The sequence below is a fragment of the Balaenoptera borealis genome (assembly GCF_965194805.1).
Source record: "Balaenoptera borealis genome assembly, chromosome: 1".
Classification (NCBI taxonomy): Eukaryota; Metazoa; Chordata; class Mammalia; order Artiodactyla; family Balaenopteridae; genus Balaenoptera; species Balaenoptera borealis.
In genome coordinates, this window is record NC_138860.1 from 154372302 (window position 1) to 154388119 (window position 15818).

General features: G+C 51.3%; 1 protein-coding gene across 2 annotated transcripts in view; it reads right to left on the reverse strand.

Annotated features, from left to right (window-relative positions):
* The window catches only part of SLC5A9 (solute carrier family 5 member 9), a 37009-nt gene extending 21774 nt beyond the window's left edge, over positions 1-15235 (reverse strand). Inside the window, exons 1-2 of one of the 2 annotated variants that reach the window (XM_082392602.1) lie at positions 6740-15235; positions 979-1197 (exon numbers count right to left, since the gene is read on the reverse strand). In XM_082392602.1, the coding sequence (XP_082248728.1) occupies positions 979-1140 (162 nt within the window). In that variant the 5' untranslated portion in view covers positions 1141-1197; positions 6740-15235. Of the gene's footprint in view, positions 1-978; positions 2469-6739 lie in introns of those variants that run through there. The other variant, XM_082392603.1, reaches the window with a different exon arrangement.
* Positions 15236-15818: the final 583 nt, after the last annotated feature.

Genomic DNA, 15818 nt, shown 5'->3' on the forward strand with positions numbered 1-15818 from the left:
GAGGAGTTTCTGCTTTTCACGGCTGTCCACCTCCCAGGAGCCAGTGAGCCTCTGTTTGCCCATCTCCTCCTCACACACCCTGGGAAGCAGGGACAGTTCATCCCACTTTACAGATGAGGAGACTGAGGCCCAGAGATGGTTCTTGACCTTGCCACAGCCTCATAAGTGACCACCTGGGGCTCAAATCACTCTCTGCCTCACAGTGGAGTCTAAAGGTGCTGGCATTTCCCTCAACTGCTGCAGAGATAACAGCGGTCATTTATTGCTGCAGGCTGTGTGCTGGGCACTGTGCCAGATCCTTAAACGTGTCACGCTCCTAAATGGTCAGGGCCACTTTACCTCATAGACCTTTATACTCTCATTGTCCAGATAAGAAAACTACGGCTCCATATGTTCCCAGGGCCATGCGGCCCTACCTGTGGGAGTTGACATCTGAACTCAGAGCTCCCCGACCTCCAAGCATGGTGCCCATCCAGGGCATGGAGGCTCTGGTGAGCGGTGGAGAACAGAAGCATGTTGGGATCCGCCTGGCTCCCTTCCCGTGAGACACGCACCCCAGCTCCTTTAGAAAGCACGGCTCCTTGTCAAGGCACCATCTGGTGGAAGGTGTGGTGGGTCCAGGAGTCAAGCATTCGCAGAACTGGGGATGCTGGCGTGTGGAGGAGGGCAGGAATGGGACGCAGGGAGGCCAGGGGTGCATGGGGCCAAAGGAGCAGATGTACAGGGTCAGGGAGTCGGGCGGGAGATTGGGGCTCGCTGTGTGAGCTCTGGCAGGTCACAGCCCTCTCTGGGCCTCAGTTGCCCATCTCTAAAAGGAGGGGTTGGAGAGGATGATCCCTTAAGGTCCTTCCACATCAGCCCCTGTGCTTCCTGGACACGCCTTCCTTCTGCCCACCCCTGCCCCCAGCTCCATGACCAGCCATTGGTGAGAGCCTGCCTTTGCCTCCCCTGCCCACCCCCAACCTCCGGGCTACTCACCCAGACCCCCACGCCAATGACGAAGACAAAGTAGACGACCAGGACCGCGATGTCGTAGGCATGCAGGCTGACTCCAGGACCCAGTGCTGAGCGTGGAACTGTCGCCGTGCTGACCCCAGTTCCTGAAGCTCCAGGCCCCATTGCTGCCAGCCCCATGCTCATCTGCCAGTCAGTCAACACCAGGCTGGACTTTGAGGCGCGCCTGGTTTCATTCCTTTCCTTTAATGATTAAACAGCCCCAAGCGCCACTGGCCAATGAGAAAGCTCTGAGCCCCACTGCCACATAAAGTCCTGGCCCCCCTTTTCCCCTTACTGCCAGCTCCATCTTCTGCAGGCCTCTCTCCCCTTCCCTGACCCCGCTACACACACCCTTGCACACTCACACACACATGCACGTGTACACATGTGCACGCATGCACACTACCACCCCGGAGAGGAGCAGGAACAGGGGGAAGGGCAGAAAGAAAGGAGCAGAGTCTTGGCAGCCCGGACTGGGAGGGACTTCAGAACCAAGGTGCTCGAGCTCCTGCTGGTGTGGAGGGGAAACTGAGGCCCAGGGAGGGAAGGGGTGCCAGGAAGTAAAGGCAGAGCTGGGCCTGGAGTCGGGGTTTCTTAATGGGCAGATCCATGCACTTTCCTTATGCCCAGTGGAAGGGACACAGGGAGAAGGGGGGGTCTGATCTGACCCTCGCAAAGGGTCCACTGTGTCACGTGCTCCCACCTCCAACCCACCCAGGTGTCATTTGCCCTTTCTTTACAATGTAGGAGACTGAGGCCTGGGCAGAGACATGGTTTATTCCAAGCTACAGAGCAAGGCTAGAATTCACATGTTCTGGGTCCACACTCCTGCCCTGTGCTGTGATAAAGGAGTGCTCCCGAAAAGGACAGACGCATCCTGGGCCCAGGGAAGACCATCCGCCCTGAGATGCAGATGCCCTGAGTCAGGGAGGAGGGAGACGGGAGACGGGGGTTCAGGCCTGGCCTGAGACCCGGGCAGCCTGCTTTTAAGTTCCACCTGCACATCTCACCCAACAGCAGGCTGACCGTGGGCAGATTGCTAAGTGACTCTGAGCCTGGTGTCCTCCTGAGTGTGGCCTCAAGTGCCATTGAGGTTGGGACGTACTCCTGAGACCCTCTGCAAACCCTGAGAGACTGCACGCTCTTGGGGTTCACACCGAAAAATGGGCACCAACCACCAAGGGCCTGAGGCACCAGGCACACAGGCGCGCTTGTACTGTCCTTCTCAAATTGCTGAATTTGGGGCATTTCAGTCTTGTGAGCATCTGCTCTGCATCCGGCTGCACACGCACAGGCCAGGGGTCCAGGCGGGACAGCAGGTCAGGGGGCCCTGCTGACTGCCACTCCCCACCCCACCCAGCCTCCTATGAGGATTCCAGGCTTAGGTGTGGGGGGCCAGGCCCTCTTCCCTCCCCTTTTGGAGAAAGGGAAGTGAAACACAGGCTCTGGGACCCCTCTCCCCTGGGTCCCTGGCTCCCCTGACCAGAACATCAGGCACAGGCCATGCTGAGCCCCAGAGGAAGGCCAGGGTAATCCCAGCTTGGGGGGGGCTCAGGGGGGTCCAGCGCCCATTAGCATCAGATGCCAGAAAGGCAGAGATGCATCAGCTCCAAGTCTTTGCAGAGGAAGGGTCCTTCATGCTCATATTTAAAGATGAAGGAGAGTTTTTCAGATCAGCCAAAGGGGCAAGAGAAGTGGGAACAGCATTAGCATCATTGGGAAAATGGGAAGGACCAGGAGCCTTAGATGGTTGGCGCCGTGTTCTCTGGGAGTGAGCTGTGTGGAGGGGCCATGGCTACGAAGCTGGCCACATCCTTGGGTGTTAATCAGGGAGAGAGGGAAAGGCCTGAGCTCAGGCTCCTAGACCACAGTGAGGGCTCCTGGACTGATCACTCCTCCAGAGAAGGGAAGGTGAGTGTAGGCGGGGAGATGACCTGAGCCTGCACTTCCTCCTACACCCACCTCCCAAAGGGCCCACCCTGGCCCTCAGGGTTCTGCTGTCCACGTGCCCTGTCCCCCAACCGCCCATCGCAGACGCCCGAGGCTGAGACCCAACACCCTGCGCATTTTACCCAACCCCAAACCAGCAGGTTTGGGCTCACTTCAGCCACTCCCCAAGGCATCTGTGACCCATCTGTTAGCTCCTCAGGCAACATGGCCCTCCAGAGCCTAGAGAGTGCCAGGAGAGGGGGCAAAAGTCTGTGAAACCACCCAAAAAGATATCGTAAAGCCTCTGCTCAAAGCTCAAGACTTTGCTGTATCGCTGAGCCCGAGCCCCGAGCCCCCAACCTGGGGCCTGGCGACTTTAGAGCAGAGCTTTGGCATTTGTGCGGCAGCTCACAGCAAAGAGGAAACAACAATTTAGCGGGAGAGGGGCTGCCCGAGGTGAGCAGAGCTGCACAGCGACAGCCGGGAGAACGGCCACTGATGGCCGCACCGGTGCACCAGACGTCATTAAAACCAGGCAAAGCAGAAAGGACGCCACAAAACACAGGCCAAACTGGGGTGAACAGACCTAGAGAATAGGGCAAATCAACCCCCAACCAAGGGCATTATTCGACGGCAGCTGAGGATTCACTCGCGTGTTGATGACTCAGAGTCACCCACCATGGGTTTCAAGGCGTAGATTATGAATCCAGGCAGGAAGAGTTTCATTCAAAAGGGTTTAACGTTTTAGGCAGGTGTTGGCATTCAAGGAAGCAGCCTCATTTATCCAGGAAATCCTCTCAGAGAACCCCTGAGACAGAAGGGTGTGTCATGTTGTCGTTCTTACCGGAGGTGAGTGTCCTGGGAGGCCCCGGGCACCAGCACACGTGCAGTGCTTCCCAGCCCGGGAGCCCTCTGCACAACGCAGGTCACCATTCACCCACCCCTCTCCTCTTAGCTGAAGAGTCCCCAACAAAGTCCAGTGGAGGAGGTTGGGCCTGGCTTCTAGGGAAGGGGGTGGTTTGAGTTAGGCCTTAAAAACTGTGTAACAGAAGTGTAACAGGCCAGCAAAATGGAAGTTCCCACTGAGGCACCAAGACACAACACACATAAAAATTGCTAAGTGAGGGGCCGATCTGCATAGGAAATACTGGACTGACAATTCTAAAGGCTCCATGAGGAGGATATAAAAGGATTTTGTGAATATTTCTTTGGATAAATCTTTGTTGTGTTTTCCCAGCAAGAAGGGGAAAGGGTGTAGGGGGTTGCTTGCCACTTGCCCCAAGATTTTGGAGAGAGGGGCTTTGGCAGGGAAACTTGGAGAGTCTGGTAAGCGTCCCTGCAGTTGGCGTCACTGAGGACGGGGTCTGCCTCAGGCTGGATCACATAGAGGGCAGGAGCCTGTGGCCGCCCCATTCTTCCACATGGGGGTGGACGGGAGTTGTCGGTGTGGGATTGGCTTGCACCCGGGGGGTTGGGCAAAGAATGCGTGGATGTTTTCCTAGGGTGTGTGTGTGTGTGTGTGTGTGTGTGTGTGTGTGTGTGTGTGAGTACTAGGTGTGGGCCACATGCATGATGCTGGCGCAGAGGTTTAGGCAGAGACGGGGACCTAGTTGAAAGGATGGAGAGGACAGGGTCCAGGCTGTTCTTACTGAACAGGAAACATGCAGACCTTTATGGCTTCCTCTCCCTGGGACCCTTGCCCTGACTGCGATGCCAACGTCCAGGATCCTCCATGTTGGGGGCCCCCAGCACTTGGCAGTCCTTCCACTCAGCTCCCAGTACCTGCAAATACTCATCCCTGACACGGAGCCATGAGTGAGAAGCAGTCCTGGGTCTTTTCCAATCCCAAAGGGACTGACTCTGGGCCACTCTTCATCGTGGTGCGCGGCCCTCTCACTATCACGGCCTCTCTTGTTGCAGAGCACAGGCTCCAGACGCGCAGGCTCAGTAGTTGTGGCTCACGGGCGTAGTTGCTCCGCGGCATGTGGGATCCTCCCAGACCAGGGCTCGAACCCGTGTCCCCTGCACTGGCAGGCAGACTCTCAACCACTGCGCCACCAGGGAAGCCCCTAAAGATGAGCTCTTGAGCATGAGGATGAAACGCTGACAACACATGGGGGGACGTCAGTCCCCGGAGTGCACCCACCCATGCCATAGAACCTGAGTTTTCCATGTGGAGGGGAGCCCCCTTTCACACCGCCGCCTGGGCATTCCCTCCTCCTTGGGGTACTCCCAGCCCCAGGAAGAAACCAGCTCAGGTTGGGTCGTTCCTCTGGCTGGCCCCACCCTGGCTACTTGCAAGTTCGTCCTGAAAAACCACTCTCAGCAGCCAGCCTTCCTGCTGAGAACTTCCTCTCCCAGAACAATGAGGGGTAAGGAGGGATATTTACCAGTGTGTGGCAGGGGATTTGGGTAGGTCACATCCCAAATACAATCACAATTGTTATATTTTTTAATTGAATGAGTTGGGTTTTTTTTTTTCTTATTTGGTAGTCTTACTTTTTTTTTTTTTTAATTTAATTTATTTTTTGGCTACGTTGGGTCTTCGGTGCTGCACACGGGCTTTCTGTAGTTGCGGCGAGCGGGGGCTACTCCTCGTTGTGATGCATGGGCTTCTCATTGCGGTGGCTTCTCTTGTTGTGGAGCACGGGCTCTAGGTATGCGGGCTTCTGTGGTTGCAGCACATGGGCTCAGTAGTTGTTGCTCGCGAGCTCTAGGGCACATGGGCTTCGGTAGTTGTGGTGCATGGGCTTTGTTGCTCTGCAGCATGTGGGATCTTCCCGGACCAGGGATTGAACCCGTGTCCCCTGCATCGGCAGGCGGATTCTTAACCACTGCGCCACCAGGGGAGTCCCCGAGTTGGTTTTCTTATTCCCATTTTGCAGGTGAAAAGCTGAGGCTCATTGGTGACATCCCATAACTATGGCTTGTTTGGGTTCTGAATTCAGGCCTGACTCACTCTAAAAGCTGTGCTACACCACACGTCCCTTTTCTCCTAGTCCTATGTCTACAGGGAGAGAGATGGACGTATATCCCTTCTAGTGGTGGGTAGGAATCTGCTCCATTTTGCTCCTTCCAGTGGGGGCTCTGCGAAAGCACAGAGATGGCTGGACTGGGGACAAGAGCCCTACTGGGTCTGGGTCCTGGTTCCAGAGACCTATCAGCCCCCTCTCCTGCCCTTCCTCAGCCACCCTTCCTTCCCTGTCCACCTCTGCCCCGTTCCTGCTACTGCTCTAGCTCTCAGCCCACGTGGCCCGGTGATGCTATTTTTTCACATGCTCCTCTCAATTCAAATCCAAATGCAGTTCCATTTAACTGATGCCAGTCACTCACTGAGCACACTCTGGGCCGGGCCCTTTTTCTTGCCTGTCCCGTTGCACAACTCCAGGGGGCACCATTCCCAAGAATATAACGTCAGTTGTGCCCAGCATCGTGGGAAGCAGTGGCTGTGCTCTCTGCATTGGGCAGTGAGAGGAAAGCAAGGTCTGGTCCTGGAGGAGGGGCTGCGCTGGAGGAGAAAACCACTCCGTCTGCACAGGCCAGGAGAGGCACTCACTTCTTCATGGGGCCTCCTGCCCCAGCCACCAAAGGGCCAAGGCATCTGGACTGCTCCCAGGTCCAGGTCACACAATATGGTAGGATGGGGGCTCATGTGGGCAGGCTGGAGGCTTAATTCCAAGAGGAAGGGATTGCTATATAGGAGGGTAAGACTGAGAAAGATGGTGACGGAGACCCGGGGATGGAGAAAGGAGAGGAAAGAAAAGGAAGGAAGTCAAACACATTCCTTATTAAAAGAGCCCTGCCAGACCCCTACCTGGGCAGCCTGGCTTGGACGAGACCTCCGGGGCCTGGCGTCTCGGCCTCAGCTCCGGGCAGCAGCTCCCCAGCCTGGTGTGACTCTGGCCCGGCCTCTGACAGCTCAAGTCAAGGATGTGGACCAGCCTGGCTCCTCTCCCAGGTGAGGGGGTGGGGAGGCTCGGAAATCACACTCCAGCCCACTGGGCCCAAGGTTCTGAGGGACAGCACCTGTCCTTGCTAGCTGATGTTGTCCTTGGGAAAGAGAGCTTGTTCTGGGCTCAGGGCTCTCCAGGCCCCCAGGGGCAGATGTGAAGCCCACAGCTCAGAGTTAGTTGCTGTGGCTTCTATGCCATTGTCCCCACATACCTGGCAAACACATTTCTCAAGACAGGAGGAAGGGTGGGGTTGGCACTGGAAACTTGGGCATGGTCTGGAGCTTGGAAGAAGCTCTTGGCTTTGGGCCACAGCTCAGGCACAGGTGTGACCGGCACACGCACACGCAGGCAAGCACACACGACTGGTAGCTTATCTAGGAAGCGCTGTGGGGTAGTGAGGATGAACACACAGAACTTTGAGCCAGGCAAGCCCAGGCTCATGTAGGTGCCTACGCTCACCAGCAGGACGATGGGGGCAAAGCATTTTCCATTTCTCAGGCCCTTTTTTCTCTTCTATAAAAGGGAGACAATGACTATCTCATAGGTAGTTAGGAAGATGGGATAAAATAGTGGCTGTGAAAATGTTTTATACAATGCAAATTACAATGAACCCAGGAGGCATCCCTGTTCCCTGAGCTCCCAGGAGGCGGCCAGCATCCGTGAGGTAGCAGAGCCATGACCCGGAGTCGGAATTTGAGTCCCGGTTCTCCTCCTGTTCACTAGCTACTCTGTGATGGGAAAATCATTTAACCCACCAGGGCCAAGATTTTGCATCTGTAAAATGAGGTAGTAATACATACCTCTTAAAGAGTTGGGATTATTAAGTGAGATCAAGTATATGCAATGAGATGTTGAAATGGGACATTTTCTGTCTCAGTTTTGGCTGAGGTCGAACGGGTGAGGACAATATAACAGGTGCCTAGTACCCTTACCCCAGTTCTAAAAGTGAGTCCGGACACTCGGGGAGCCACGCCACAGAGGCCGTGGCAGTGGCTAAGCCCAGGACCCCTGCTGCCCCAGCTGACCCCGTAGGTATTGAACACTCACCCTGAAGTCTCACTTACCTGGCTGCTCTGGGCCAGTAGCTGAGCCCAGCTGACGCCGTGCATGCCCTTTCCTGCAGGACGTGTGGCTCACATAACGGGCATTTTTGGCTGGAGGGCATTTTGGTCCACTCCGTGGACCAGCCGAAACTTCCTTAGAACTGCACTAGAACCCCGTGGCAATTGCTTTGCAAAAAGTTGTTGGAGTGACCTGGCGACCCCTCTTCTTCCCCATCTGCAGGGTGAGGAGGCGGCCCCTTTCACCCTCTAGTGAAGCCAAGAGAGAAGAGTGTCAGAGGGTCTATGGCAGAATTTTAGGTGTGTCCAAGGGCCTGGTGACATAAGCAAAACAATGGTCTAGGCTGGGGACATCTCAAAAGGGGGAGTGACACCAGCAGAGGGTTAGGCCAAGGTCTGGAGCGTGGAAGCTGGACAGCGCCCGCCGGGCGGCTGCAGAGAGGGTCCCTGCTCCGGCACACGAGACGCCCTGGCTGCATTGCCCTTGCCCTTCCTGCTGCTGCTGGGGGGCCGCTGACCAAGACATCATTTCTTGCCTCCCCTCCTCTCCTCTGGCTGCTCTCTGCTGCCTTTCCTGGTGCCCAGGCTGGGGGACAATGTGCTCCCCTTCACAGTACTGACCACACTGGGCTGTTCCTGGCTGTGTCCCCAGCTAGGGCGGCAGTGGCTCTGACGGGTCCCTGTGAGCTAAGACCCCGAGCAGCCTGGGGGCTCCCCGAGGATTCAGGGAAAGGAGCGCGGGAGGGTGGTGAGTGCCTGACATCGGCTGTCTTCTCTGCAGATGTCACTTTCATGAGGAACCGGAGCTCAATCCAAGAGCAAACAGCAGAGCCCGAGTGTCAGAAGGCAGCGGTGGCGCAGAGGAAACAGGTGTGACCCGGGAGCCGGAGAGCTTTGCTTCTGCCACCAGCACGTTGGTGACCCCTGACGCATGGATGCACGTGGCACACGTCACTGTGAGCGCCTTTCCTCACCTGTGAAACGAGATGTCTGGAATCGCTTGTAATGACCTTGGAGCGCTGAAGTGCTACAAAGCAAATTATTGACCTGGTCTCCTCTAGCCTTTCGGTTCTAAGAGTCCTGCGGGAAGTGGGATCCAGCTGGAGCTGTGATTGAAAAGTGGGAGAACAGTGAGGGCTCGGGTCCATAGCTTTAGGCCAGGCACCCTTGGACCCCGCCCGGCCCTGGTACTCATGAGTTGTGCTCTCAGCCTCCGTGTCCTTGTATGCGGAGCGGGGATAACGAAGTTCACCTCGCAGAGGCATCCTGAGGTATACAGCCTCAGGAGCGTGTGCAAGGCACAGAGCCCTCGGCCGGCGCAGGGCTGCTCTATCACGAGCGCTGTCGCTGGCACCATGCTCTGTGTGGCGAGATGGCTCTGTGGGACTCTGCCCTGGTGTTCACCTAGAGCGGGCAGGCCCCTGGAGATGTCCTTGGTCCTGACAAATTCCAGAGCCCCAAGAGGCCCCAAGTGGGGTCGGGGGGTGGCTTCATGCCTGAGCCACTGCCACCCACCTTGCCGCGTCCTCCTCAGAAAGCAGAGCCTGCAGCCACCCAAGCAAGGCTCTGGAGCGCTCGCCAGTGTGCATCCGGATCTTGCTGGGGAGAGACCAAACAGGCGGTGAGTTCTCTGCTGCCTCATGTGAGAAACAGGCCAAGGAGATTCAGGGGATCCTGGGATTAGCAACTGGAGGCAGAGCCTGGGACCCGGGCTCATGCTCCTTCCACCGGCCCGTCCCCGCCCCCGCCATGTCCTTTTCTGGATTCTGGGTTACTTGGTACCCACGGTTGCCTGTCCCCCCCTCCATTATAATTCCTACCAACCGTGCTATAATTGCTTGTCTGTTCCCCCTGCTGGTGGGGGACTCCTGGAAAGCAGGGACTTTATCGGGTTCACTTCTGTCTCTAGCACATGGCGCAGGGGCTGGCACACCGTAGATCCTCATTACATTTTCATCAAATAAATGAATGGATGCATATTACATCAGTTTCCTCCTTTCCCATGCAAGCTCTTCATAAACTCAAAAACTCAAAACCATGCCAGTTGTCACTAGCCGCACAACATATATCAGCTAGGGTTAAGTTTGGCTGTGATATACATGCAACTTAAAAGTTGCTTAAATAAGAAAGTTTTTTTCATGTTCATGTCTAGAGATACACAAAACAGGACCGGTAAGGTGGTTCATAATTTTTTAAGAGACCTCAACTCCTTTTTTCTTGCTGTTCTACCATCTTCCATCTCATTGTTTAAAATGGAATTCCAGCCATTGCCTCTGTATTCCAACCATTGCCCCTATATTCCAGTGTACATTTCCTGGAAATGGCACACAACACTTCTGCTAATATCCTGTTGCCCAGAACTTAGTCATGTGATCACACCTAGCAGCAGGGAAAGACAGGAAATGCTATCATTATTTGGGGTGGCCTGTGCCCTGTCAAGATTCTGGCTTTTTTTACTCATTAACAGAGAAGAATGGATGCTGGGGGGGCATTAGGAGTCCCGGCCATGCCACACTTTATAGTCTAAATGGCACACCCTTCTCTTACTATCTTCACCCACTAGCCCTGCGTGGTACTTGGGAATAAGAGGTATTATTCCCACTTCACAATGGAAGGAACAGAGGCTCTGGGAAGTCAGCAAGTTTTCTGAGGCCACAGAGTGAGTTATGGCAGGGCTGAGATGGGCACCCAAGGTTGCCAGCTACAAGGTTAATGCTCTTTCCTCTTCATCATCTTGCCCCAGGGCTTCTTGGAAATGGTAGAGCTTGGGCTCCTTCCTCACAATTCCCTCAAGAAGCATCCAGCAGACCTGCTGTGTGTGCAGAAAGCACCGGGCACTCAGAGAGAAACCAGATCCAATCCCTCTTGAGGACCTCATGGTCTGTCTTTACACAAGTCTTAGAATACAGTGTGATGGCTGGAGGGTTGCCACACAAGCAGCTCTCTGACCCCAGAGCCCGGGCAGCCTATTCTTCAAGGGGTGTGACATTCCATTTCAGGTTCTTCCAGCCTCCAGTTTTCTGTCCGGAACCAGAGATGGGGTTGGAGAATGCAGGCTGAGTTCAAACCTCAGACAAAGGACATTGGTGTTTACGTTTGATGGGATGTGGTAGCACAGCTAAAAGTGTAGGCTCTGGGATCAGAAAGCGTTACTTCTCTTTTCATGGAAAGCAAGGTACGGTCCTATTTTTCATGTGAGAAAACTGAGGCTCAGCGAGTTCCAGTCTCTGTCCAAGGCAAGTGTGTGTCGGAGTGAGACTTGAGCGCAGTCTCCTGATGTCTAAGCTGGGCCTCCTCCTGCACGGGGCTTTGGGAGGCCCTCCAGACCACTCCCACTGCTCCACACCCTGGCTGGGGCCCACTACCTGCCAGGTTAGACCAGGCCCCCCCAACCTGGATTTTATTCTGCAGCTAGAAGCCTGATCACCTGTGAGGATCTGTCGGCATCGTGTCTCAACAACTGGAGAGAGGGAGTCTCACCGAGGGAGAGATTTGCCCCTTGTAAGGTGTGTAATGCTTGCTCTGTTAGACTGCATTGTATGAAGCCAAGACTCTGCTCTGGCTAGTCTGTGGCATTCATCCCTCCTCTCCTTTCTCTGCAGGAATTATCTCTGGAAGTTTACCCACTTCTGTAGGGCTCCTGGCTCCTCTGTATCCTGATGGTGGCACATGGGATGGGGAAAAAATTGCCTTCGTATCATGCAGCAAATGGAAGTGTACCATATCTCAGTGGCCTCACCGAGCCTGTTAGGTTTCAGGAAAACCATCTGGCTTGTCTTAGGATGGCTTTCTAAGCAGTCACTGACCCCAATTAGGCATTGATCAATAATGATCAATAAATGATCAATCAATCGATCATCAATTAGGTTTTTTTAAAAAATATTTATTTATTTATTTAATTTTGACTGCGTTGGGTCTTCGTTGTTGCACGCGGGCTTTCTCTAGTTGCGGTGAGTGGGGGCTACTCTTTGTTGTGGCGCACAGGCTTCTCATTGAGGTGGCTTCTCTTGTTGCGGGTTTCAGTAGTTGTGGCTCGCGGGCTCTAGAGCACAGGCTCAGGAGTTGTGGCGCACAGGCTTAGTTGCTCTGTGGCATGTGGGATCTTCCTGGACCAGGACTTGAACACCTGTCCCCTGCACTGGCAGGCGGATTCTTAACCACTGCGCCACCAGGGAAGTCCACCAGTTAGTTTTAAATTATCAGCGTTCACCAAGTTTATACTGTCTATCCAACCCTGTGCTTGGCCTGTGACTGGCAGAAATAAAGTGGAGCCTGGATGCCTTCCTTTAAGGGAATTCAGCTGAGAGATTAGAGGTGGAAACAGAGAAAAGAATGAGGGACTTGAAGTAAGACAGAGGTAGGTTTGAATGACAGCACTTCAGCTTATTAACTGTGTGACTGTAGGCAAGTGACCTCACCTCTTTTAGGCTCAGTGCTCAGGATACCTGGCTTGCTTGTTGTGAATATTAAAGGACAGAATAGAAAACACTTTGCTCACTACTGGATCCACAGGAAATGCTCTGTTGGTGGTTAAGTGTCAAAAGCAGGATGAATGCACACAACTATAACTATTTAAATTGAGATAGGAATTCAGAGAAGGGAGATATTCATGTGTGAATTATCTTTTAAGGCCTAGACTTGTAGAGTAGGTAATTTGGACCCTGGCGGGTCTGGGACTAGGGCCCTGAAAGATCCTACTTTTCAGAATGTGCAGTACAATGGATGGCCACAGGGGGAAGACATAGGACAAATTTTAGCATCTTCCATTTCACCATCCCTCTGGGCAGAGAATCCAGTAGGTGACTATCCTTTCTTCACTCCCTCCACACCCATGTTATAATCAGAGCTAAACTTCCACACACAATATCTGTAGATAGATGAGGGATTCACGGGGTTTTTCAACTGCAGTAATATGTCAAAAGTTCTCTGAGACATTCCTGGCACATAGGAGCCAGTGTGTCAGAAAAGTCTTTCAATCTTGCTCTGATTTTTTTTTTTCACATTCTCTGATCAAATCTCCCAATATATCTCTGAAATATGCAAATATCTATAGTTTTCTGTATCTCTCTGAAACTTTTGGGACACCAACTATCTCGCTGAAATATTCTGAAACTCCTTGAAAGGCTGACTTTCTATGAATCTCTAAAATTATAAATCTCTATGTGGATGTCTTTTTCTGACCCTCTCTACCCTTTGACAGCACACATTCTCTCTGAATCTCAGACACTCTCAGTCCATCTGTCTACAACAGCTTGTTATCATTTTGCAAGTGGATATCGGACAAAGACAGCTGCTATCTGTGCTAAACTCCAGGAATTTGCACCTCCTAGTTCCGGACTGCAGCTGTCTTGGTTCTGAAGAAGGTGGAGATCAGAGCCCTTCCCACAGGAAGTTTCAGCTAGAACTGGAGCCAGAGAAAAGAGCCAGGCATTTGGAGTCAGTCAAACCTGGGTTTGATTCTCTATTCCTCACCTTACTGTGTGACCTTGGCAAATTGCTTTTCCCTCTCCAAGTCTCTCTTTTCTAATCTAGTAAAAATAATCCTGCAGCCTTCGAGACTGTTATGAGGACTAGCGGCTGTATGAGGTAGTCAAGTGTAAAATGCCTGGTGAACGCCCATGACTATCCTGGCTTTAAGTGAGATGTGAGTCCGGAGGATGGAGAGATTCATGTGCGTGTTTCATTAGCCCTTGACATGGAAAGGAAGCATTCAGAGTCCGCTGCATTTAAGAAGTCGCTTTGTGTAAGCCCACATTATTGCTTCCTTTACAGATTCTGTGGGGCTGTGGACCTGCAAGAATTAGTCGTACTTCCCCCCCCCAACTTTATTGATGTATAATTGACAAATAAACTTGTACTATATTTAAAGTGTACAGAGCAATGATTTCATATACGTATACATCGTGAAATTAGTCCCACAATCAAGTTAATTAACACATCACCTCACATAGTTACCCTTTTGTTTTGGTGAGAACGCTTATTATCTACTCTCTTAGCAAACTTCAGGTATACAACACAGTATTATTAGCTATAGTCATCATACTTTATGTTAGACACTCAGAACTCATGCATCTTACAACTGAAAGTGTGTAGCCTTGACAAACCTCTCTCCATTTCCTCCATGCCCCAGTCTCTGGGAACCGCCATTCTATTCTCTATTTCTATGAGTTCAACTTCTTTTTGGTTCCACATACAAGTGATAGCATATGGTACTTGTCTTTCTCTGTATGGCTTATTACACTGAACATATGCCCTTCAAGTTCATCCATGTTGTCACAAATGGTAGGAGTCTCTTCTTTCTTGAAGAACAATATTCCCATGTGTGTGTGTGTGTGTGTCTGTGTGTGTGGGTGCATCTATATATCACATTTTCTTTACCCATTCATCCACTGGTGGACACTTAGGTTGTTTCCATATCTTGGCTATTGTGAATAATGCTGCAGGGAACACGGGAGTGCAGATATCTTTTTGAGATACTGATTTTGTTTCCTTCAGATATATACCCAAAGTAGGATTGCTAGGTCATATGGGAGCTCTAATTTTAATTTTTTGAGGTACCTCAACACTGTTTTCCATAATGGTTGAACCAATTTACATTCCCACTAACGGTGTATATATCCTCAACATCTTCAACAACACCATCTCATGTCTTTTTGATAATAGACATCCCATCAGGTGTAATGTGATATCTCATTGTGGTTTTGATTTGCATTTCTCCAGTCAGTGATGTTGAGGATCTTTTCATAAACCTGTTGGCCTTTGTACGTCTTTTTTGGAAAAATGTCTATTCAGGTACTTTGCCATTTTTGGGGGGAGGGGGGAAGGAAATGTCTATTGAGGTCTTTTGCCCATTTTTAAATTGGGTTTCTGTGGTTTTTTGGGTTTTTCTGGTTTGTTTTTTTGTTTGTTTGTTTGTTTTTTGCTATTGAGTTGTAAGGTTTCCTTATGCATTTTGGATATTAACCCTTTAATGGATATAATGGTTTTGATATAATCCTGATTATTTATTTTTGCTTTCATTGCCTGTGCTTTTGGCAACAAGATTAAAAAATTGCCAAGACAAATGTCAAGGAGATTGTCTCTGTTTTCTTCTAGAGTTTTACAATTTTAAATCTTTCCTTTAAGGCTTTAACCAATTTTGCATTGATTTGGGAAGGGCATGATGTAAGATAAGGGTTCAATTTCACTCTTTTGCATGTGAATATCCAATTTTCCAAACACTGTTGAAGAGACTATCCTTTCCCCGCTTGTGTTCTTGGTGTTTGTCAAAAGTTAATTGACTGTATATGTGTGGGTTTATTTGCCCAGTGGAAGGGACACAGGGAGAAGGGGGGGTCTGATCTGACTCTCGCAAAGGGTCCACTGTGTCACGTGCTCCCACCTCCAACCCACCCAGGTGTCACTTGCCCTTTCTTTACAATGTAGGAAACTGAGGCCTGGGTTTATTTGTGTGTCTGTTTTAATGCCAGTACCACACTGTTTTCATTACTATAGCTTTGTAGTATGGTTTGAAATCAGGACGTGTGATACCTCCAGTTTTGTTCTTCTTGCTCAAGAGCAAAACTTTAACTATTTGGGCTCTTTTGTGGTTCCATATGAATTTTAGGATTTTTTTAAATTTCTGTGAAAAATGCCATTAGAATTTGTATAGCAATTGCATTTAATCTAGAGACTGCTTTGGGTAGCATGGACATTTTAACAATATTAATTCTTCCAATCTATTAACATGGCATATTTTCCCATTTGTGTCTTCTTCAATATCTTCTGTCAACGTTTTATAGTTTCCAGTGTACAGATCTTTCACATCCTTGGTTAAGTTTTTTCCTAAGTATTTTATTATTTTTGATACTATTATAAATGGGATTTTTTCTTAATTTAT